The sequence below is a fragment of the Melozone crissalis genome, unplaced genomic scaffold (genome assembly GCF_028551555.1).
Source record: "Melozone crissalis strain CALT ecotype California unplaced genomic scaffold, PUWL_Pcris_2 ptg000032l_1, whole genome shotgun sequence".
Taxonomy (NCBI): Eukaryota; Metazoa; Chordata; class Aves; order Passeriformes; family Passerellidae; genus Melozone; species Melozone crissalis.
In genome coordinates, this window is record NW_026535810.1 from 2,141,957 (window position 1) to 2,166,449 (window position 24,493).

The following is a 24,493-nucleotide window of genomic DNA, read 5'->3' on the forward strand; positions in this document are numbered from 1 at the left end:
CCAGCCTGGTGCTGCATCCCCACAGTGCTGGGCACGCCTGTTGCTGGTTGTTGACAACACAATTCCCAGCTCCTCATTAAAAAGCAGATTAGTTGCTCTGGGGCAGAGACCCCATTTCCTCTCCTCAGGGGGGAGAAGACTGATCCCTAGCCTTGATGGGCTCCATAATCCCTCAATCCCCCTTTCTCCCAACTACAGCTGTCTTTGCCATGGCTTATCTCCACCCTGCCCTCGGCCCTCCTGCTGCCTGCAGACAGGATCCTGGCTGCTCTCTGTGGGGCTGTGGAGCTGCTGGATGGAGAGCAGCCAGCACAGGTGCCCCCAGCATCCAAGGGATCCCCAGGGCTCTTTGCTGGATGTTCTCTTCCCCCTCTCCAGCTCTTTCTGCAGTGCAGGGGTGCTAACTGCACATCTCTGCCCTGTGCTGGCTCTGGGGCTGCCTTCCTGCATCTGGGGGGAAGGGGAGGGAGGAGGGTCCTGGGCCCAGTCTGTGGGTGCAGAGCAGGGATTCTACACGTCCCTGTTGGGGCTGTCACAGATCTGACCCAGCACAGGGTCAGGACGTGGGGCTGAGAGCAGGCAGCCCCCGGGGTGTCCGGATAAGGCCAGGGGGGCTCTGCTTCTCCTGGGATGGATTCTGCGGGCACTGCCAGGTCTGGGGGACAAGAGGGAGGGTGACAACGTCCCCAGCTCACAGTTCCAGCTCTTGATAGCAAAACTGGTGCGCTGCCAGGTGTCCCACATCCCTCCACACCTGGGGCTTTCTGTTCTCTCTCATTCCCTGGGCAGGAAGGAAGTTTGGTCCCGGCTGTCCCAGCTGATGGCTGTGCTGCCCTGCCCTGCCTGGGCAGCCAGCCTGGCACATTCTGCCAGGTCTGGAGCCACCGGTGCAGAGCTGGGCACAGCCTGGCCGTGCTCCTGCTCCTGCCTGGAGCCAGCAGCTGCTGGGGCATCCCTGTCCTGGGGGCTTGGAGCAATCTCCTGCTCCTGCTTGGAGCCAGCAGCTGCTGGGGCATCCCCATCCCCCGGGACTGCTCCAGGCTCCCAGGACAGCAGGACTCCTGCTCCCTCGGGGCTCTAGGTGTATGTAGGGCACGCAGGCACCAGCCCCCCCAACCCCTCTGTGGGCGTCTGGGGGTGGTTGAGAGCAGACACGAACTAAATCCCTTCTTCTGCACCACTGGAGAGAGCGGCGACCCCGAGACCTGCAGGCCTTAATCCACGGCTTGATTACAAACCCTCCACATCTGCTGCGGGGGGGCTGCGGGCACCGCTCCGACCCTCCCCGAGCGGCGGCTGGGACCGGGCACCGCCGGGGAACCGGCAGGAGCTCCGGGACAGCCTCCCCGCGCCCCGGTACCGCACTGACACAGCCCCGGTGCCGCTCGCCGTGCGAGGAGCGGGGAGATCGAGCTCCCGGGCGGAGCATCTCCCGGGGGCGGCCGGGACTCTGCGCCGCGCCCGGCCCGGCCCGGTTCCCCCCCGCCCCGTGGGCGGAGCCGCCGGCCCCGCTCCGCCGCAGCACCGGGAGCGGCGGCGCCGAGGGGCTCGGGGCGCGCAGCATGAGCGCCCGCCGCCTCTTCGGGCTCCTGCTCGCCGCCTGCGCCGGCTTCCTGCGCCCCGGTCCCGGCTGCCTCGCACGTAAGTGGGGCCGCAGTCCCGGCAGCGGCCGCTCCGCACTGCGGGACCGCGCCCGCCGCCCCGTCCGCGCATCCCCGAGCGGTCCCCGCGTCCTCCGCTCCCTCGGGCGTCCCCTCTTCTTCCCCGGGCACCCCCGGCATCCCTCGGGATGCTCCGCTGCCGCCGTTCGCGCCGTCCCCAAGGTCACCGCCGGGCGCGGCCGTCCCGGCTCTCCCGCCGACCGCGCCCCGCCCGGGGCGGCCCCGCCGCAGCCCCCGCGCCGGCCGCAGCCTCCGGGGACCCGGGACAACCGGGATAACGGGGACGCCCCGAGGACGCGGGATGCCCCGGAACGCCCCGGGATGCCGCGGAGAGCGGGGACGCCCCGCGGGACCGGCGGGCTCTGCCGGCAGCACCTCGATCAGCGCCGCCGCGGGGCTGCACCGGGCCCGACCCCACACCGGGGCTGGGGCAGCCGCTCGGGAACGGGAATGGGAGAGGCCCCGGTGGCACCGGGCAGCTCCCCGTGGCCCCCTGAGACGGCGCCTGGGACCCCTTCCCCGAGGCCGGGGCGAGGGGGCATCGAGGCGGGGGTCGGTGGTACCGGGGAGGGCAGAGTCGGGGGGCGGTGGGCCGGGGGTTGATGCAGCACGGATCCTACAGTGAGAGCTGGGGATGCTCCTGAGCTCCCCGCGCTCCGTCCGACCCGGTAAGGGACCCTGAAAGAGGTTCGAGACCCCGGCCCTTCCGAAGGGTCCTTTGCCGGTACCGCGAGGGTTCGCACGGGATCCCCCGGGATCCCCCGCGGGATCGTTCCCCGCCGGGGCGGGGCAGAGCGGGGGTCCCGTCGCCCGCGTCAGTGCGGAGGCGGCTGGTGCCGGCGCCGGGCCCGCAGAGGTGTGTCAGCTCCGCTGCAGTGGGAGGGGAGAGCACAGCGGGCCCGCCGCTCCGCCGGCCCGAGGGAGCGCTCGGGGTCCGCACAGGGACACTGCCCAGCTCGGTGCTCCGAGGCCGCCCCCAACTCCACTCTCCCCCCAGGACCCTGCTATGATGAGCTCGTTGCTCCCCTTTACTCCTATTCCATCGGTGCCTCCTCCAGATACAACATCTTCTACTCGGCCAGCTTCGCCCGTCTGCACAGTGAGTCCCCCCGCAGGGACGGTGGGCAGGGGGTGCCCCCGGCCGGGTTTTGCCTCTCGCGGGGCTGAGGGGCCCGGTCGGGTGCTGTGGTGGTGCCAAGCGAGCCCTGAGCTGCTCCCCCCGCAGGCACCAGCGGCTGGTCCCCCGACCCCCGCGACAAACAGCCCTGGCTCCAGATCGACCTGATGCAAAAGCACCGGATCAACGCCGTGGCCACGCAGGGAACCTTCAACACCTACGACTGGCTCACACGCTACATTGTGCTCTATGGAGACCACCCCACCAGCTGGAAACCCTTCTTCCAGCAGGGCAGCAACTGGGTAGGGGGGAGCCCGGCGCGGGAGGGGGCTCCCTGAGGTGTGTCAGCAAGGTGCTGACAGTGCCTCTTCATCCCCAGACATTCTTTGGGAACGTGAACGAGAGCGGGGTGGTGCGGCATGACCTGCATTACCCCATCCTGGCACGGTACATTCGCATCATTCCCGTGGCCTGGAACCCCCGTGGGAAGATTGGGCTGCGCCTGGGCCTCTATGGCTGCCCCTACCGTGAGTACCTGGCCAGGGGCTCCAGCAGCCCTGCCTGGTGGGATCCTGGCTCTGGCAAAGCTCTCTCAGGGAGGGTTGTGCCCAAACACCCTGCAGCCATGGCAGCAGAAGGGTGTGTTCCCCATACCAGGGCACCTGCTGCTGCAGGCAGTGACGTGGCTGGGGCTGCTCTGCTCTCCCCAGGGTCCCACGTGCTCTACTTTGACGGGGACGATGCCATCTCCTACCGTTTCCGAGCCAAGAGGGTCAGCACCTTCGAGGATGACATCTCCTTCAACTTCAAGACTCTGGAGCAGGATGGGGTGCTGATGCACGGGGAGGGCTCCCAGGGCGACTACATCACAGTGGAGCTCAAACAGGCCCAGCTCCTGCTGCACATCAGCTTAGGTGAGCCGGGACCAGGGGCTGGGGGCGTGGGGCCAGGGGGCCACGGGCTGATGCTGGTCCTCCCCAGGCAGCAGCCCACTGCACGCCACTGAGGGCCACACCACGGTGGCCGTGGGCAGCCTGCTGGATGACCAGCACTGGCACTCCTTGCACATTGAGCGCCTGGGCCACTACGTCAACCTGACGCTGGACGGGGAGGTGAAACGCTTCCGCTGCCGCGGCACCTTCGACCAGCTTGACCTGGAAACTGAGGTGGGTGCGCAGGGCAGGGGCTGTCAGGGTGTTGATGGTGTCCTCCAGAGAGGGGGTGACACCCTCCCTGTGCCTGCCAGGTGTTCTTTGGAGGGGTGATCGACCACGACAAGCAGCACCTCACGTACCGGCAGAACTTCCGCGGCTGTGTGGAGAACATCATGTTCAACGGGGTCAACGTCGCCGACCTGGCCCGGCACCGGCGGCCCAACATTCGCTTTGAGGTCCAGCCCGGGGGGTGGCTCCTTCTCTCCCTGTCCTGGGTGTCCTTAGCCCCACTGTGGGGTACCCTGGCTGCTGTGGGGTGATGTGGGGCCAGGCAGCTGCCGTGCTCAGCCAGGCGGTGCCAGATTGACCCTGCAAGGTTGTCCCTGGCCTGGGGCACCCGCCTGGCTCTGCCAGGCATTGGGATCAATTGGGCATGATTGAGGCCAGCACTGCGGGGATGAGAGTGGGACATTCCCTTCCTCACCCCTCCCATGGTCACTCCCAGGGCAACGTGGGCCACTACTGCCAGGACCAGCTGACCAGCCCCATCACCTTCGCTGGCATCAACAACTACGTGCGGGTGCCGGGGATCCCGCGGAGGAACCGCCTGGCCGTCAGCTTCCGATTCCGCTCCTGGGACACCGTGGGCCTCCTGCTCTACACCGGCTTCTCCGATCGCCTGGGCTCCCTGGAGATGGTGCTGAGCGAGGGGCAGGTCAATGTCTCCATTGCCCAGCCTGGCAAGAAGAAGCTGGAGTTTGCTGCAGGTGGGCTGGGGGCTCAGGCTGGCAGCGGAGCGTCCCCAAGCACCTTCCTCTCTGTTGTTATTATACTGCAAGAGTTCTGTTGTCATTACATTGCAAGGGTTCCATATTGATAGAGTTTCCTACCTCCTTGATGTTTCTCGTAGGCAGTTCCTCTAAGCACTGATTTGTCCTTCTTTTCACAGCAGCCAACTGACTCCAGTTCCCCTCAACCAACCAATCCACTCTTTTATAACACTCTTCTTATTATCCGCTACAGCTGTGGCCTGTTAAAATCAGGCCTGCTCCTAATCTTTAATAATTAACCCAGCTGTACTCTTTAGGGGGTAAGATTACTTTCTATACTACCTTTCTTTACTTATAATCTATCTCCCTACACCTCTCTGCACAGGGCACCGCCTGAATGATGGCTTCTGGCACTCGGTGCACCTGGTGGCACGGGAGGGCTCAGCTGTGGTGACCATTGACGATGATGACGGTGCCGAGTTCCGAGTGGCGCACCCCTTCCAGCTACGCACTGGCAGCCAGTACTTCTTTGGAGGTGGGCAGCAGGGCGGGGTCTGGGGCAATGGGTGCCTGGGGGCTGCTCACCCCCATCTCTCTTGCAGGCTGCCCCAAGCCAGCCTCAGTCACTGGCTGCAGGTCAAACCAGACGGCTTTCCACGGCTGCCTGCAGATGCTGAACGTGGACATGCAGCCCGTGGACGTGGAGCTGCTGGCACTGCACCGGCTGGCACAGTACCACAACGTGTTCTTCAACGTCTGTGGGATCACAGACAGGTATTGACCGGGATGAGGGTGCTGCCTGGGAGTGGGGGGCACTGGGGGCTGTGCTGGTGCTGGGACAGGAGCCCTCTGTGCCCTCAGGTGCACCCCCAACCTGTGTGAGCATGACAGCCGCTGTATCCAGTCCTGGGATGACTTCATGTGCATCTGTGACCTGACGGGGTACAAGGGGGAGACCTGCCACAAATGTGAGCCTGGAGCCCCGTGGGTCAGGGACAGTAGGGGCACCTGCAGGCCCTACCCTACACTGCCTGGTGCCTCCCTTGCACTGACCTTCAGTCCATTCTTCTCTTCCAGCCCTTTACAAGGAAACCTGTGATGCTTACCGGGTCAGCGGGAAGACCTCGGGCAACTACACCATCGACCCAGATGGGAGCGGGCCACTGAAACCCTTCACGGTGTACTGTGACATACGAGGTGGGGGCAGCAGGAGGGCAGAGGAGACCTCTTTGGGATGCCCCTGGGAACCAATCCTTGCCTGTGTATTGGAGCTGGAACAGGATAGAGGGAGCGGGGGTGTCCTAGGGGTCAAGTCCTAAAGCTCCCCTCTTACTGCAGAGGACCGAGCGTGGACCATCATCCGGCACAACCGTCACTACGCCACGCGGGTGACGGGCTCCAGCGTGGACCAGCCCTACCTGGGGGCCGTGGAGTACTGGAACGCGTCCTGGGCCGAGGTCTCAGCCCTGGCCAACGCCTCTGAGTACTGCGAGCAGCGCATTGAGCTGCAGTGCTACAACTCCCGCCTGCTCAACACCCCCTGTGAGCGCCGGGAGAAGGGGGTCGGGGCTGCAGGGCTGCACTGCAGGGCTGTGGGTCGGTGCTGCAGGGCTGCACTGCAGGGCTGTGACACGGGACAGTGTCCTGACCCTCCTCTGTGCCTGCAGCTGGGCTGCCCTTCAGCTTCTGGATGGGGCGGAACGATGAGCGGCACTACTACTGGGGGGGCTCGAGCCCGGGCATCCAGCGCTGCGCCTGCGGGCTGGACAAGAACTGTGCTGACCCCCAGTACTTCTGCAACTGTGATGCTGACCATGCAATTTGGTGAGTGGTGGCAGCTGTGGGGTGGGGACTGCAGACGTGGGGGGCACAGACTCTGGGGCACTCAGATGGGGGTAACGGGGCTGTGGGCTGGCGAAGGGACAGGAACACCTCATTGCCCCTCTGATGTGCTCACATTTGCAGGAGGACAGACAAGGGTCTGCTGACCTTTGTGGACCACCTGCCCGTCACCCAGGTTGTGGTTGGAGACACCAACCGCACTGGCTCTGAAGCCCAGTTCGTGCTGGGGCCCCTACGGTGCTATGGAGACCGTAAGTGAGCGGCCCCACAGAACATCCCCTGCCTGCAGAGTGCCTACATGGAGGTGTCCCACATGGAGGGACCCTGCCCACCCCTCACTGCCCCTCCTGTTCCCCACAGGCAACACCTGGAACACCGTCTCCTTCAACAGGGGCGCAGCCCTGATCTTCCCCACCTTCCAAGCCAACCACAGCCTGGACATCTCCTTCTACTTCAAGACCACTGCCCAGTCTGGAGTCTTCCTGGAGAACCCAGGCTACCGAAACTACATCCGCATTGAGCTCAACAGTACGGGGGGGGCAGAGGGTGCAGGGTTGCTGGGGACAGAAGGGCTGGGGCCTCTTCTCAGCACCGTGTCCTTGCAGCCACCAGGGACGTGGCATTTATATTTGACATCGGGAACGGGGACGAGAACCTGACGGTGCGGTCGGTGGTACCTTGGAACGACGATGAGTGGCACCAGGTGAAGGCTGAGCTCAACGTAAAGCTGGCCCGGCTGCGGGTGGACAAGCTGCCCTGGGTGGTGCGGCCATTCCCCCCACAGAGCTTCGTCCGCCTGGAATTTGACCGGCCCCTCTATGTTGGTGAGAGCCCCTGGCCACGTCCCTGCACCCCCGGGTCCTCATGTGCCACAGGGCACTCAGTCTGGGCCCCGCTGCAGGCGCAGCAGAGCACAAGATGCGCCCGTTCCTGGGGTGCCTGCGGGGGCTGCGGATGAACGGGGTCACGCTCAACCTGGAGGGCAAAGCCAACGAGACGGAGGGCGTGCGGGTCAACTGCACCGGCTACTGCCAGGACCCGCCGGTGCCGTGCCAGAACAGCGGGCTCTGCGTGGAGCGCTACAGCCACTACACCTGCAACTGCAGCGTCTCCGCCTTCACCGGGCCCTTCTGCAACCACGGTGAGTGCAGCGCTCCGCGGGCTGGGAGGGCCGAGGAGCCGGCGCTCCCCTCACCCCGCGGGCTCTCCCGCAGACATCGGTGGGTACTTCGAGGAGGGCACCTGGGTGCGGTACAACATCCTGCCCATGTCGCTGTACGCCGCCCGGGAGTTTGCCAGCATTGTGAGCAGCCCCTGGCAGCCCCTGCCCGGCTACAACCTCACCAGCGAGGAGGTCAGCTTCAGCTTCAGCACCACCTCAGCTCCTGCCGTGCTGCTCTACGTCAGCACCTTCGTCAAGGACTACATGGCTGTGCTCATCAAGGATGATGGTGAGGGCAAGGCCCCCTGCCCTGTGGGTGCCACTTTCCAAGCCTAGAGATGGGCTGGATGTGCCCACTGAGAGTCCAGCCCTGCTGACAGCCCTGTGCTGCCCACAGGGAGCCTGCAGCTGCGCTACCAGCTGGGCACCAGCCCCTACGTCTTCACTCTCACCAACAAACCAGTGACAGACGGGCGGCCCCACCGTGTCAACATCACCCGCCTGCACCGCACGCTCTACACCCAGGTTGGGCTGGGGCACCCTCCCAGTGGGGTCTGGAGGCTTCAGGTCAGGCTGGGAGGGGGCATGGGCAGGGTGGCTCTGTGGGCACTGATGCTGTGCACCTTCCTCCCAGGTGGACTATCTCCCCGTCATGGAGCAGCAGTTTTCCCTGTTTGTGGACAGCAAGCTGGACTCGCCCAAAAACCTGTACCTGGGTCGTGTGATGGGTGAGCTGGGTCCTGCCCATGCTGGGGTCTCTGGGGTCTCCTCTGCACAGCATGGCCCTTGCCCTCTGAGAAGGATGAATAATCTCCTTCTGTGGCCCCACAGAGACTGGCGTGATTGACCCCGAGATCCAGCGCTACAACACACCTGGCTTCTCAGGCTGCCTCTCAGGGGTGAAATTCAACACCCTCGTGCCCCTCAAAGCCATCTTCCACCCCACCAGTCCCCTGCGGCCCTACAGCATCCGGGGAGAACTGGTGGAGTCGAGCTGTGCCTCAATGCTCCCCCTCAGCACCCTCCTTATCCCTCCTGAGATGGACCCCTGGTACATGGCCACAGGTGGGTGCTGTGGTGGGACCCTGGTGGGGATGGAGCCCTGGTCAAGCACCAGCTGCAGAAGGGAAGCTCCAGCATGAGACCTTGCTGCAGCCTGGTCTCAGCTGCCTCCTCTGTCTCTGCAGAGTTCCCCCACGTGCACGACGATGGCTGGATTGGGATCATCATCGGGTGTAAGTGAAGCCTCTGGCTGGCATTCCCCACTGGCACAGCCCTGTGGTCCCTGCCCAATCCCTCACTGCCGTCTCTTCCCCGCAGTCGTGATCTTCCTGCTCCTGCTGCTGTCAGGGCTGCTGGTGCTGCTCTACTTCTACCACCACCGCTACAAGGGCTCTTACCACACCAACGAGCCCAAGGCCATCCAGGATTACGGCGGTGCCGCCAAACCGCCGGCGGCCCGCAAGGAACAGAACCTGCCCCAGATCCTGGAGGAGCCGAGAGGGGACTAATGGGGCCGGGGGTGGGACGGGCTCACAGCCCCGGGAGCCGCCCGGGAATGAGCGAGCGCCGCGGGACCAAAAGGCCGAGCACACCTGAACTGCCAACACCCGCCTTCAGACTGACCGAATGGCACCGGACCGAGCGCCACCTCCTCCCCATGGCCGCCACCACCCGGTCCCGGAGCGCGGCCGCGATCCGCCGAGCCCCAGCCTTGCTCGCCCCAGATACACCGACAGCCCCCACACCGGAGGCCTCCAGCTGCCAAACCCTGCCTGGCCTGTGTAGGGGAGCCCCAGACCCGGTGCCCACCCTCCCTCTGGCCGGGGGCACCCCTCTGCTGCTGCCACCCGTGTAGCTGACCCGCTGCTTCGCTCGCTTCGCCAGCGCCACACAGAGCCACGAGCGCCGGCCGCGCCCGGCCGCGCTGCCCAGCAATACTCCAACACCGGCGCCGCGCATGCCGCCACCGCACCTTGCTGAGATGCTGCTTTCATAAATCAGGTACAGATCCTTTCTACCATTTTTTGTTGCTGGATATTCTACTACACTCTGGTTTTTTTATTCTCTCGGTTTGTATAAAAAACCAAGCGGAAGCTCCCGGGGGAGGGAGGCCCCCGCGTGTCGTGGTACGTGGTCTGTAGTTTGCTACTTCTCTGTACGAAGTGCCAGTCCTGCCGATTACCTCCAGCCCAGGGAAAGCTCCTGTTCACTTGCTGTGTTTGTGGTAAGACAATGTTACAGATATGCATTTATCTACCCAAAGGCCTGGCTCCACTGGGCACTTTATTTTTAAAAAGTCTGTTCTTTTGAATGAGATGTGAAGATAATCAAATAAAGGCAGAATGATGGCATTTGACACTCCCCAGCCTTCACCTTGGCAGCCTGGGCAGATCCTCTCCTCCCACCCTGGCTCAGCCTGCACCAAGGGAGGCACCACACTGGCAGCAGCAATTCCTGGTCCCAGAGTGAGAGGGAGGGTGTAGGGAGCCGGGGCTAGAGGCAGCTCAGCTGCTGCTGCACACACACTTCATGTCCTGCTCTCCCCACCACCACCTCTGCCCCCTTCCCACCCTGAGCCAGTGTGATTCAGGCAACTGGCAGCACCGGGTCACTCTGTCCCCCTGGACCCTGGGAGCCACATTGGGGACAGCTGGGCAGAGCCCAGCAGGCTGGGGACAGTGTGGGGACAGGCTGGTGCCCAGGGTAACAGAGGCCAGGAGCAGGGGAGGGTCTTTGCTACCACTTTATTATGACAAAGGCTACAAGCCATGTTATTTAAAGTGCATTATTATTACCATTATTCACCGTCAACAAACCACAGACACAAGCCTGGCATAGTGCAGATATGGCCAAAGTGGCAGAAGACGCTTAGGCAAGAGCAGGGCTGGCAGGAGCTGGCTGGATGGAGGTGGCAGGGAGCAAGGCTCAGGCAGGTGCTGGGATACAAGCACTGCTCCAGACACACCTAAACACCTCCATGCTCCAGGGGGCCCATCATGGACAACAGGAAGGATAGACAGACTGGCCTGCCATGGCAGGGGACTGGGAAAGTATGGTGAGGGCTGGGCCAGGGAGGGCTTGGCTCCCAGGCAAACCCAGCACATCTGTGTGTTCCTGGAATAAACAGCTGGAAGTGGGCTGGGGCCCTGGAGCCAGGTCAGGGCTCAGTCAGGCCCCCCGTGTCCTCCTGGGAACCCAGCCCTGGACAGCGGGAGCACAGCCCAGCACCCAGCACCAGGCCAGGCAGGAGGCTGGTGGTGTATGAGGTTCTCAGGGGACAGCCCCAACCTTCAGGTCAGCCCAGCCCCATCCAGCCTGCCCTGTCTCAGCCCTGGAGCAACATCCCAGCAAAGGTGCTGACAGGTGCAGGACACCTGGGATGCCTGCAGTCCCTCCACCCCAAAATACAGGGCCCAGCCACCAGTTGGGGGTTAGTTTAAAGTGCTTTTTTCTTTCCTTTTTGCATGGAGTGCAAGGCCAAACCTCACCCTGCCAGAGAATATTTCCCCTTTATCCCCAGGGCCAGGGGGTCACAAAGCCCAAGGAAGGTTTCTGAGAATCCCCCCCTGGGTCACAACAGGCAAGGATTGTAACATCATCCTCTACCCAGCTCAGTGGCACCCCTACTCAAAGCATCATATTGCATAGTGCTGCTCTCCCATCCCCAGGCATCCCTTGGTGCCACTCCAGCCACAGCTGGGCAGTCCCCATTTCCCAGCCAGCTGGGGCAGAGGGGATCCCACCCTGGGACAGCCGTGGCCCAGGGGCTGCTTACACTCCTGCCCCGAGTCTCTCTGGTGTCTGGATGGAAAGTAGCACTTGTGACACACACAGCAGCAGGAACAGCAGCAGTCATGTCAGCGTGAAGCAAACATGGCATTGCTTACAAGGTGCAGCAGCAAGGTGTGCCAGAACCACCCCGGAGCTTAGATGATGTCCGTCTCCCTCTCTATGCCAACATACTTCAGGGCATCTGCCTGGCTGTACCTACAGGACACAAGGCATGGCTGCAGCAATGCTGCCCCCAGAAACCTGCACAGAGGTTGGGATCAACCCTGCAGGCCAAGTTTGGTGCTGGCCAAGGTACCTGTAGTCAAAGAAGAGCTCCTCTCCTGCCTGGATGGCTCTCTTGGCGAAGATGCCAATGCGGTGGTCTCCGTTCACCATCACAACTGCAACCAGAGATGCAACATCAGAGATGCAACATCAGAGATGTGCAGCCCCAGCCTGGGCTGGAGCTCTCACACACCATGTCCTGCCTGGCCTGGCTGGGCAGGGGCACCTCACCTTTCGCATAGCAGTTGGGGTTCACTGAGTGGTTGGCAAAGCGGATTTTATTTCCTTTGCGAGTAGCGTCAACAACAAAATCTATAAAAAGAAAAAAGAGAAAGAAACCATGGTGTAAGGCCAGGCCTGTCACCCAGGCAAGAGGTGGGCTGAGCCTGCCCACCTGGCCTCTCCACCCTTGGGAACCTCAGGAAGTTACCATTGTTGAGGTTGAAGAGGAAGCTGGACATGTACTTGTCGTAGACCTTTCCTCGCCTGTCAGCCTCATCCTGTGAAATGAGCTGTAGAGGGAGATCACCTTGAGAGACTCAGCAGCTGAGGGCTGAGCCAGGTTCCAGGGCTGCCTCCTGGAAATACCCTCCTGCTCTCCCTCCCACCAGGGCTCCCAGGGATGGGGCAGGGCCAGAGCAGAGCTCTCAGGCAGCAGCACATACAGCACACTCCTCCACAGTGGAGGCCAGGGGTACTGAGACAGACAGCACAGGGCTCCATCTCCAGACCTGCTCAGAGCCCATGGGCACAGCTGAGCCAGGGAAGGCAGCTGACCCCACAGCCAGAGGAAGCTCTCCCACCACACACAGCCCCCGTGTGCCTGGCCAGCAGCCCCAGCACAGCACTGACCTCCCCGCAGTACTCGGAGATGAACTCGTTCTTCTGCACTGCCTCCTTGATGAATGTCCCCCAGCCAGCCACGTCTGATGGGGCCAGCAACAAATGCTGGAACCAAAATGAAAGGAAATGAGGAGAGCTGGCAGGTACAGCACCTCACAGCACACAGGTCATGGGGGCAGCAGGGAGCCAGTGTCCATCTAGCATCCCCTTGTTATGGTGACACAGCTCCCTACAGACTTACACCATTACATGGAGCTGCACAGGACCTGACACACACTGATTTGCAACTTTCTCTGAATTTCCCTTTTTTGTAAATGCTGAATTCCTTGCTCTGACCAGCAGAATTCAAGACTAAATCTTTCTCTTTAGAGCCACTTTATACACTCTCTTGCTCTCACCATTCCTCATGTAACTCCCATCTCCTGATTTTGACATCCACCATCCCTCCTGATTTTCACATCTACAATCCCTACTCCAGAGTAAGTGCAGCAGAGGCCCAGGGCAGAGCAGCTTCTTTTCCAGACTCTGGCATCTCCAGGGAAGCTGCTCCCCCTCCACACACAGGAGCAGCAGCTGTGTGTCAGCTCTGCCCTGAGGCAGCCCACTGCTGTCAATACCTTTTTGAGGCCTCGCTGGATGCTGCAGTTCTTGCAGGAGACCACCTTGCAGTCCCAGTGCTCTGAAGCCCCACAGGTGAGGCAGAGGTCAGGGTCACACTCCCTCACAGCCAGGTAGCAGGGGCACTGCTTGGTGTTGCACTGGGTCTTGCAGCGGCAGCCTGGGAAGCGGTTCTGACCTGCAGCAACACACGCAGCGAGTTTGCACTGTGAGCTTTGGCACAGAGCACAGGGGCCATGCAGGCTCTCTGCCCCAGCTGCTCCTCCCCAGGCAGGTCTTGAGCAGGGACAGAAGGAAGTCTGGCTGTTTTCTGCACTGCAGAGCTGGGAATGGAAGCCCAGATAGGATAAACAAACACGGCAGAGCAGTGACCCAACGCCCAGCCTAACTGCTGGAGGCACATCCTGCTCACAGGGGACCAGCAGAGCACCCACAGGATACAGACACAGGGATGAGCACTAAGAGGAGGGTCTCAGCTGCCAACAGCTGCATAGTGCAGATATGAACAGCACAGAACCACCTCCTTTTGGACCTTAGCTAACAGAACTGCTGTGGATGGACAGAGCAGCAAGTGCAGGAATAAAGCAGGCACCCAGCAAGCCCCAGCCCTGCACCCTCCCTGTGCTCAGTGCCAGGAGAGCTGGCTGCTTTCCTGCCCAATAGTCCTTGACCTCTTCTTACAGTCAGGGTTGCACTGGCAGAACTTCTCACAGAAATTCTGAGTCATGATGCAAGGGCAGGAGCTGTCACAGGGATGCTCAGGGTGGTCACAGGGCTGGTAGTTGTACACCTGGGTTGGTGAATTATCTAGAACAAGAAGAGAAATGCCAAGATTGGGAGCTGAATGTTGCGGGAACCTGTTCAAAGCAGCAAGTGCAGGGCACTGGAGCCAAGAAGGTGCAAGCTGCCCATCTGCCTGCAGGGCAGGGAGCCTGGCAGCACCCAGCTCCCACAGACACACACATGGCTGTGCTCAGTGACCACAGCAGGGCTGCACACTGCCCTCAGGCTGCAGCAAATCCTGCTGCACACTCAGCCTCAGTGGGCACTGGGATGGCCATGATGCCCCTGGCACCCAGGCGTAGTCACTCCCTCCATGCTGCTGGACCTGCTGGGGTGGTGAGCAGGACACGGCCACCCCACTGGAGAACTCAACCCTTGCAAACCTCCCATGACACAGCCACAGCCAACTCTACCTTTCTTCAGCTGGATCTTCCTGCAGTGTGCAGCCCACAGCCTGCAAAAGGAGCACAGAAGGTTGAGAGGATGTGTAAGCCCTCAGGGAGAGGCAGCCAGAGCTGCTCAGCACCAGCAGCCAGCACAGCAGAGATGAGCTTGGCAGATTCATGCATTAATGATCAGCAGCCACCATAAAGTAGAGAGAGATGGGAGTGATGCAGCTGCAGGAGCTCTTTAAGCCAAACACCAGAGCCAGAATAATATTGGACACACTGAGATCAACACACAAAGTGGGTTACAAGTCAGGGAGCTGAGGCAGAGGCTGCTGTTAGGGAAGTGGCACCAGGACCAGCAGCCTGTGCTGCCCTATCCTCAGGCTGAGCCAGGGGCTGCAGGGCCCCTGAGCCCCCAGGCAGAGCAGCAGCCCTGGAGCTGGGCCAGGCCAGCACCCAGCAGCAGCAGCCCCATGTGACAGCAGGACGTGCTCACAGATGGGAGCCAGATGGGGATTACCGGGAATGCGTTGGCACAAAAAGCAGAGGATCTGGTTGCATTTTAAGAACAAAACAAGCTTGTCCAACACTTGCCTGTGCTTCCTTTTCTTCTTCTGGGATGGATTCATTAACTCGTTTGTCGGCAGTTTTGTTATAAGCGATTCCTTCACTGCAAACTGAAAGACCTACCAAAGAACAGAAGCAAAAAGTTCAGTGCACTCAAGTTGTTTTATCAAAAGCATAAGGAGAGTGTGAGTAAGCACAGCAAGGCTCCCAGGCCTGGGCCCAGAGAGCAGCAGCTGTGCCCCATTTTCCTGCCTATGGCACACTGCCTCCTCCTGCCTGGAAAACGAGTGCCTGCACACCTGGGAGGGAACCCACAAAGCCAGCACACAGGGCTCATTCTGCCAACAGCAGCACTGCTGCCCAGTAACACCCTGAGCTCCAAAAGCATTGATGTGGCACCTTCCTGTGGGGAGCTTTGTGGCAGAGAAATAAAACCAACAGGCAGTGGCTCTGGCCCCTCTCTTGCCTGCTCTGGGCACCCACCTGCTTGCAGGTCTTTGTCCCCAGCAGCCTGGCAATCGAGCAGAAGTTGTTGAAGTAGGTGCCATGGAAGACACGGAAGAGTGACTCCTCAGCTCCTGTCCACTCCACGGGCTCCTGCGGCGTCTCCACCGCAAACAGCTGCGAGGAGGCCGGGCTCAGCTTCTGCTTTGTGGGCGTTTGGCAGCGGGAGTTGGCCTCTGGCAGGAAAGGCACATGGTAAGCCAAACACACCCTGGCCATCGTGGTTTGGGGGGCAGTGGTCACCCCCTAGTGCCCTGCAACCCTGCACTGCACTCCCAGCCTCACACTCCTGCCTAAGGCCAGGCACAGTGCTCAGGAGCCACGGGCTTGCTCTGGACTTTGCAGGTCCCAGCAAAGCTCTCGCTTTGCCTGGCAACATTCCTCCTTCCTGGGAAAGGGCAGTGAATCCCACAGCAGCAAGGGCAGGGCTGGTGCCCCTCATGTTTGCTGGGAACACTGACTGCTAATCCAAATTCTCCAGCTGTGCAGGAAGCAGAGGGGAGCCTGGGAGAACTCCAGCTGGGAGGAGCTGCTTGCCCTCGCAGAGAGGAGAGGGGTGTCTCAGGACCATACCCGAGGAGCTGGAGGCCCACTCGTTGCCCGTGTCGCGGTCGCTGTCGCCCTCCCTGGTCTCGGTGACAGCCGGGGCGGTGCTGGAGCAGGACGCGCCCACCGCGTGGTGCCGCCGCCGGCGACGCCCGGAGCACTTGGAACGGGGGTTGTGCAGGGCAGCGAACTCCTTGGCTCCTTCCTGCAAGCAGAGCAGAGGACAAGACAGGTGGCAGATGACCAGGGAATGCAGGAAGGCTGTTCCACAGGCCCTGGGACAAGCCCTGTCCTGCCACCACCAAGAGCAGGTAGAAGAGGCTGGCCATGTGTGGTCCCTTCACCAAGTGCCAAACCAGCTGCTTGTGTTGCATGTTCCCACTCTGTTCCCTTTGGCATTGCTCCCTGGCCCTGAACCCCCAGCCCACTCCTCTGGATCCTCCTGACTTCTCGCTCTGCTCCTTTTAGCATGGGCTTAATTTCTCTGACACTGCACTGAGTCCAGAGAAATCACCTGTCATACAATTTCCCATCTGCCAGCTCTGCAATTAATCTTTATTGGAGATCTGCTATAATATGCATCTGGTAAGGTCTGCATTTGCAGTCATGCTCTTCTGAGTCCAACTAGGACCAGAACTAATTCTGGAAAAATCATCCAAGTTGTGCAAAAGATCCACAGAGCTCTGCAGAGCACAGCTGGCCAGGGCACTTCTCTCATGGTTTCTAAGGTGACAGAGAAACATACCAGCCACAGGAAACAGTCTGCGCCGCAAGGGTCTGGCTCAATCTTGGTCTCTCTATTCTTTCGTTTGTACACATTAGGAGTAGCATGAAAAGCTGAAAAAGTAACAGTTATCTTTACTATTAGCATTCTCCAAGAGTCTCCCCCCACTCTGCAAGGGACAGGAAGCAGGAGCCTGTGTGGCTGAGGTGGGGTCTGAGGTGACCAGACCCACAGGGTAACCCTGCTCCAACCCACAGTGGGGACCAGGCAGCTTGGGAAGGAGAGGCCAAAGGAGAAGGATCAGCTTTCACACTGAAACAAAAAGACCACGTCATATTAATATTATATCTTTTAATAAATAATTCACTGGAGAAAGTCCTGTGACTTCCCAAAGAAGCCCTTAAGACCTGGAGAACAGCAGGTCCAGCAGCTAATCAGCATCCAAAAGGCTTTGGCAGGACCAACCGCAGGAACATGACTAAGACGAAGCTGTAAGTTCCAGGGAGGCAACAAAACACAGGGGGCACGTCCAGACTTTGGCAGTGAAACATTTCATGCCTTTCACTGAGGAGCTTCTGCAAAGCAAGAGCAAAGTCTGGTGGTGGCAGGGCTAGTGCACAAACTGCCAGGAGCTCGGAGGCGGCGTGCTGAGCGCGGAGAGCGGACGGCCACGCGCGTCGGTCTGCCGTCCGTGGGAGCCCAGAGCGGAGCCGTCCGTGCCAAAGGCTTCTGTCAGCTCCCAAGGCCCCACTGCACACTCATGAGGCACCACCCTCCAGAGACTCCAGCATTGACTAAGCAAGGCGTGCAGAGGAAAACTGAGGAGAAAGGGCTCTAGGGAAGCGTCCGGCTGAGGCGGCACTTACGATGCAGAAAGCAGTCGTACTTGAAGCAGCGGCGGCAGAAGAGGGTGTGGAAGGAGTGCAGGGACTGCTCCCGCTGCACCGACTTGGCGCACGGCCCGTCGATGTTGGGGGTGCACTGTGGGGGCAGCACGTTGGGGTCGGACACCTCGGTGAGCTCCCGGTACCTGGGGACAAACAAAATGTAGGAGTGACAGGGGTAGGACGGTCAGGATGGACGGAGAGGAGAGATCTCTGCAGCCAGGGTGTGGAATTTGGGGTTTATTGCAAAGGGCCAAGTGCAGGGCCCTGCTGGGAGCTGCCAGGCACAGCTCAGAGCAGGCTGAGAGAAGAGGGGGGGAGAGAGGGTGAGAGGGTGAGAGAGTAAAAGGATAAGAGAGTAAAAGCATAAGAGAGCGAGGTTCCTGTTACAATACAATAAATCTTCTGTGTTGACTATTGTAATTCTTACTAACCAATCTAGTCCAATATACAAATCCTATAGCATTTACATACAGCCTATAAGAATCATCACATTACCATACTGTGTTACATTTTAAACCCTAAAAACTCCTCTTTGGCCCCTTCTGCCAAGCTGTAGGGTCTGCTCTGACCCTTGGGCCTGTCTGCAAGCAGAGGGTGTTGTTTCACCTTCAGCTGGCCACACCACTGTTTTCCAGTTGTTCAATAACTGAGGGATCTCAAAGCTTGCTTTCACTTCAATCTCGCTTATAGTTCCTATATTCTAAAAATCTTTTGCCAGGCAATCATATTTACAAGGCTTTACTGTTTCATCTTCCTCAACACACAAACACCCAGGGATGTGCTTTCCCCATTTGGGACAGCTTTACAGCACCATCAGGCCCTGGCCCTGTCAGAATTCAGGACATCCCTCTGGCTCTCCTGGATTGCCCAAACCCCTGCCAGGGGGCTCAGAGACCTTGGTACAGAGCCCAAGACACCTGTGACTTTGATTATGACCCATGGAAAAAATTACCAACCTTATATGAGGATCTGCAAGCCATGAAAGTCTAAGTAGAATAATAATTAGTTTGTTACGGGGTGAAAAATAGATTTGTTGGGGTTTTTAGAATGGGGATTCAGGAGGCAAGATGGAGGAATCTGGGTGTGTTCAGCCTTTCTCCTTCTTGGCCTCTATCTTCTGCTGTGATGTTGGCACTTTTGGATTGGTTTAGAGTAGCAGCTCACTGTCTAACATAGGTGATAGGTATTGGGAAGTTATGGTAAATAATGTACCTGTACTTTTTAATATAAAAAGATAACACCAGTGTGCCTTTGTCTGACCTGCTGAACGGACCTGGGCAATTTAAGAGAAAGAATTTTATAGATAAGAAACAATAAACAACCTTGAGAACAAGAATAGAAGAGTTCTGACTCCTTCTTTGACTGCCAGGCTGGGAAAAGAGACTTTCTAACACATCTGGGGGTCACTCTGACCAGCAGAAGGTCCTGAGAAGGTACCTCAAGTTTTGTAACACTCAAAACACACTCTGCTCACAGAGCCTGCAGGCACTGAGCTTTGTGGCACAGCCAGCCCACAGTGCTGGGTCTCTGAAATAAAGATTGCAACTCTTGCTAAGAAAAGGAACAGACAACAGTGCAGGGATTTTCTACCTTTCCTTCATATCCTCTGGGAAGCCATACTCAGGAAACATGGAAGAAATTGCAGTGAATATCATGTCATTGGGGAACCTCTTCTTGGAACACTTCTTGTTACCTGCAAAGAAGAGGAGACAATTCTTCAGACAAGCTGATGTGGATGGGTCTTTCCTCCCTGCACAGAGCAATTGCAGAGATGCTCGGGATTGTGTTTTAAGACAGAAATGTAATCCCATGCACAATTTGTGATCTGCACCAGGCTGAGGTATTCCCAAAGCAGTGCTAGGCCACTTGCAGTGCAGCACAATGTACTGCTGGGAGCACCAACTTCTCTAAAGTGCTATTACTATTTATTTCTGCCAAGGCAGAACTTGCAGACAATGCTTTTCTACATCCACAGAAGTGTTGATGTTTGTGCTGCCCATATCACTACAGATCAAGGACAAAGACAAAATTACCCATCAGCATTCAAAAGGTCATTGAGGACACATGAAAATCCCACAAACCAGAGCTTCCTCCAGGCAACAAGAGCTCCAGGTGGCACAGAAGAGGGAAGAGGAACACTAATACATGGAAAGCAGGTCTGGAAGGGATTTGAAAACGTCCATCTCCCTGCCTCCCACAGAAAGAGATCCACCCACACCTCCCTGACAGGTGTTTGCCAGACCAGCACTTGAAAACATCCCACAGCCTCTCAGAAAACACCCAGCTCTGCTAATCTCACAGGAAGTGGGTTTCCAGATGACTCATTAAATAACTTCTCACCACACTTTTGGATGGTGATTTCTTCCCCTGTCCACAGCAGACAGTGAGAGCAAATCATTTCCCTTCTGCTACAGACCTTGTCAAGCTGGAACTGCTCTTGGCACATTAAAAACCCAGGGATGGCAGGAGAGCAGTGCCCAGTGCTCAGGAGGGGCAGGACAGAAATGTGACCAACACAATCTTCACTTCTCTGGGGGCAAACCCACCTTCCACTGCAATTCTCTTTCTTTTCCTTGTCACTGGCAGCTCCTCTTTTCCATCCTCCTGCTTCACCTCAGAATCATTGTGTCCTTCCTCTTCCTCGTCCGAGTACTGATTCAGAGCATTCACCAGCTCCAGGAACACAGCATCACTGATGAGGACTGACCCTGAGATCATTTCTGAAACACACAGAAGTGGCAGTGCCACCATCTTTCTCATTTCTTGCCATAGCAAACCACAAGCCTACGTGCTCTGCTACCCACCAGAGCCCTTCTCTCAGTTTTTTTGGGGTAGGTGGGATTTTAGCACTGAAGTCAGTAGTGGTGTATCATTTTCAGCAATCTGGGGACAGGCCACACCAGTTTTCCCTGTCTTCCTCCCCACTGGGCAATTTTATGATGTGGCAGGCAGTGATTTTCATTGATTAAACTCTTGGTTGAGGCAACAAGCAGAACAGGGTTGCTGAGCTACTCCCCCTCTAGCACATTTTCAGCATCCCAGAGGACGCCTGTGAATCCCTGCACACAGGGGAACTGGCTCCAGAGCACTCCAGGCATTAAAATGGAATGAGGTACCCAAAGGCAGGAATGTGCCCTTGCAAAGGAGAACAGCAGGCACCATCCTGTTATCCTGCTCTGAGAGCTCCCACAGAAAAGCTGGCTGCTGCTGCCACCTTTTGACTCCTGAACTACTTGGATATTTGCAAGAGACTGAATCACAGAACCACAGGAAGGTTTGAATTGGAAGGGATTTTAAAGCTCATCTTGTTCCACCCTTGCCATGGACAAGCCAGGTTGCTCCAAGCCCCATCCAGCCTGGCCTGGAGTGGCCAGAGCTGGGTGCTCCCAGGTTACCTTCCTCTCCATGAACTTTGCCATCATAGTTATTAATAAGTTCTTCAATGAAAGTTTCATCTTCTTCCTTCACCTCGTCGCCCATGTAAGGGATATTGCACAGAACTGTTTCATCCTCCACCTGAAGAGAGATCAGACACAGCTCAGAAAAGCAGAGTTTGCTGACCCCAATGGGGCTGTGCTCTGGTCCCTCAGACCTGCCAACAACACACAGCAAAGCTTCAGATGTCCCATCACTGACACATCAGTGCTATCCCACTGTGACCCAGACACAAACAAAAAGATCTGACTAAGAAATAAAACTCTTCATATAAAGGGAAATAAAAATATTAGGAAAAAACACAAACAAACAAACCCCCCCCAAAAAACATATTTACTCCTTGAATTCTGTGAAATAATGGTGACTCTGTCAAGAAGCCACATGTAAAGGAGACTACCTGGTGAGGTAGTGGGGACACAAGGCTGGCTGGGATTGTACAAAACAAGCAACTAAAGCAACACTTTCCATCATCTCTCAAGCAGATGTTGCCTGAAACAAGTGGGATGAAGAGCCACTTCCCAACTGTGTGACAATCAGATGCTGACCTCACTGAGACCCCACACTTCCCACATACCATGAAATTCTGCTGAAGAGGGGACCAGGAGTACATAATGGGCACCAGTGCCACTGTGTTCAGGGTCCTCATGTACAGTGTCTGGCTTGGAAATCCTGGGAAAATGCTCTCAACAGTGCACTGGAATACAAGTACAGAGAAGGTCAGTGAGGAACCACTCTGGGAGGCTGCCACAGCCCGAGGAAAACTGAATTCAGGACAAACACAGAAGCCCCACATGCACTCTGTGCACTCCATCACAGGAAAAAGCCTTGGGGGTACTTTTTATCCATTTCTGCATTGCAGAAGTGTGAGACATGGACAACACAGACAAAAACTCATCCATATCCCCACAGCTGCCTGCAGAGTCCTGGCTGCAGTCCCCACTTGCTGATGGTGCCCCTTTTCCTCTGCACACCTGTTTCAGGAAAGGGTGCCCACTGACTGGCTTCATCAGCTGCACTGGCTGCACCCGAAGCTTCTTCCAGTCCTCATTAAGGATCTGAGTCTTTTCATGAACCTTCGCAAAGTTGGCCACAAAGAGAGCCTGAAAGGAGAGAGAGGAGCTCTCAAAATTTAAGAAAACCCATTGAGAACTCCAACAGCACTGAAAGGGTTCAGCAAGGAGATCCTGCAAAAACCAAGTGGAAATGAGCTTTCCTGCTGCAGTTACATCAATGCTTGTTCAATGGCCTCGTGTGTGTGATAGTTACTGCCCACACAACTCAAGACAGCACGAGGAGAAGTGGCATCTCCTCCCATTGATCCAAGTCAAACACAGCTTATGAATTCACCTTGCTGACACCCTCTGGTATCACTCAAGACACTCTGAGCTGAAATGAATTCTTTTTGGGGCATCCCAGCCCAGTCCTTGCTGTGGCTGTACCTTTGCTCCCATGTTTGCCTGGAACCTCTTGAGCTGCCGCAGACGCATGTACTCAGACTTGACTTTCCTCTTCCAGTACATGATACACTTGGATGTCGGAGGAGTGGTAATTTCCATTTTTCTGTAACAGCACAGAAAGAATAAACATTAAATAATGGCGAGCTCAACCCCGAAACAAGCGATACTAGAAAAACGTCCCTGTGGATGGGAAAAACACTCTATACATAACAGACTTAAACCAAGCAAATAACGCCGTCGCTGCGCAGCGCTCCTGGCTGCGGAACACCCCCAGCCGAAGCGCACGGACAGGCCCGGGACAGCAGCGAGGGGCGGCGCTGATCAGGACCGCCCGTGCTGTCCCCCGAGCCCCCCGGGGGTTCCCGTCCTCCCCCGGGACACCGCCGGGGAGCCGCGGCTCCGCTCCAGCCGCCCTCTGTGCCGCTCCGGCCGGGCCCGAGCGCGTCCCAGCTCCGCCAACAAGAACCGGAGCGAGCCGAGGCCGGGCCGGGGGAGCGGGCCCGAGCCCCGCCAGTCCCTGCCCCACCGGGCCCGGCTGGTACCGCGGGGACCCGCGACCCCCCGGGAACCCCCGGGAACCCCCGGCCCCGCCCGCACTCACTGCTCGGCCATGGCGACAGGGGGAGGCCGCGCGCCCCCGACACACTGCGCGCGCGCCGGCCCGCCCCGGCCTCCGCCCCCGGCCCGCCCCAGTCTCGGGCCAGCCTCAGGCACCGGACCCAGCCCCGGATGCGGCCCCGGGTCCGCCTCAGGCACCAGACCCCGCCTCGGCCCACCCCGGGTTCCGTCCCTCACACCGCCAGCCCCGGCCCCGCCCCGCCTCTCACACGCCCCCGGGCCCGCCCCCTCACCCACAGGCCACGCCCCTCACCCACAGGCTCCGCCCACTCACCACAGCCCCCGCCCCTCACACCCCCAGGCCCCGCCCCGCGCTGCCGGTGCCCGTGCCGGTGCCGGTGCCGGTGGGTCGGGGTGCATGCCCTGCCCCGGCAGAGCGGACCCGTTCCAGCCTGGAGGACACCCCTGTCGGCTGCGGGGAACGGGTTAAGCAGCGGCTCGGTGCCGTGCCCGCCCATTCCCGGTGTGCCTGGGCCTTCCCGGCCCCTATTGCGGGACCGGCCCGGTCCCGCGGGAAGCGTTGGTGGGACAGCGCCGTTCCCGCCCGGTTCCACCGGGACAGCCGTGCCCGGCATGGCCTCGCTTCCCGACCAGCCGTGCCGGTGTCCCGGGTCCCTGTGGCCCCGCCCCTGGCTGTGGCGGCGCCGGGCAGGAAGCGGCTGCTGGCGGCCGCTTTCCTGCCCCGGGGGCCCCGGCGCTGGGGAGCGCACGGAGCTGCCTCTGCCCCGGCGGGGGCCCCGTGCGTGGTGCGGAGTGCCGGGTGCCCGGGGCTCCGGCAGGGTGACCGCGGGGTTCGAGCAGGACCGGCCCGCCCGTATCTGGGAGCTCCGCCGAGCCCAGTGCGGCGGGGGCCCGGCGTCCCCCGACCCTGCCAGGCATTGGCTCGGGAGCGGGCGGACAGCCGGGCTCCGGGATGGGTGACAAGGGCAGCCCCAGCCCGGGTACAGGGATCCCGCTGTCGGGAGGATGAGGATGCTCCCCGGGCTGGGGCTGCTCTGCTGCCCGCTCCCGTCTCTGCTCCCGCGGGTGCGGCAGAGGCAGCTGGGGGTGCTGCACGGAGCTGGGGGTGCTGCACGGAGGCCCCAATGCCACCACATGCACACTCGGAGCATCACAGGGATGTGTCCCCAGCCCTGCAGGCTGGCCCCATGCTGTCCCCTCCGCAGCACCCACAGCGAGCCCTCCAGTGGCACCCAGCTGCTCTCCTGCCCTGGCCTGGAACCATCGACACCTTCTTTCTTTTCTGAATTCTTCACCAGCTGCACAGAGGCCAGGCTCCCCAAGCTGGGCAGTTGGTCCCCAAGTGTGGCTGTGGCTGCTCGTGCCCCTTGCAGCTGCCCTCACACTCAGCAGGGCC

The 24,493-nt window shown here is 59.3% G+C and overlaps 2 protein-coding genes across 2 annotated transcripts; one reads left to right on the top strand and one right to left on the bottom strand.

The window, feature by feature from the left end:
• The first annotated feature begins 1,530 nt into the window (after window positions 1-1,530).
• Window positions 1,531-9,357, top strand: CNTNAP1 (contactin associated protein 1). The gene is made up of 24 exons (XM_054281451.1): window positions 1,531-1,641; window positions 2,659-2,760; window positions 2,887-3,080; window positions 3,158-3,305; window positions 3,489-3,692; window positions 3,760-3,944; window positions 4,025-4,168; window positions 4,438-4,699; window positions 5,088-5,237; window positions 5,305-5,476; window positions 5,564-5,670; window positions 5,780-5,899; window positions 6,041-6,244; window positions 6,370-6,526; window positions 6,668-6,795; window positions 6,905-7,072; window positions 7,150-7,368; window positions 7,446-7,685; window positions 7,759-7,995; window positions 8,104-8,231; window positions 8,341-8,434; window positions 8,538-8,771; window positions 8,894-8,941; window positions 9,027-9,357. The coding sequence occupies exons 1-24, from the start codon at window positions 1,563-1,565 to the stop codon at window positions 9,215-9,217; spliced, it is 3,915 nt and encodes a 1,304-aa protein (XP_054137426.1). The 5' UTR covers window positions 1,531-1,562; the 3' UTR covers window positions 9,218-9,357.
• A 2,278-nt stretch (window positions 9,358-11,635) lies between these two features.
• EZH1 (enhancer of zeste 1 polycomb repressive complex 2 subunit) lies at window positions 11,636-23,172 on the bottom strand. The gene is made up of 20 exons (XM_054281545.1): window positions 23,120-23,172; window positions 22,501-22,621; window positions 22,033-22,161; window positions 21,636-21,755; window positions 21,022-21,142; window positions 20,173-20,346; window positions 19,217-19,319; window positions 17,606-17,769; window positions 16,761-16,852; window positions 16,043-16,220; window positions 15,449-15,645; window positions 14,993-15,084; window positions 14,423-14,463; window positions 13,908-14,033; window positions 13,226-13,404; window positions 12,618-12,713; window positions 12,196-12,277; window positions 11,997-12,077; window positions 11,797-11,881; window positions 11,636-11,696 (listed from the first exon to the last, which is right to left on the bottom strand). Exons 1-20 carry the CDS (start codon window positions 23,128-23,130, stop codon window positions 11,636-11,638), a joined length of 2,253 nt encoding a protein of 750 aa, XP_054137520.1. The 5' UTR covers window positions 23,131-23,172.
• Window positions 23,173-24,493: the final 1,321 nt, after the last annotated feature.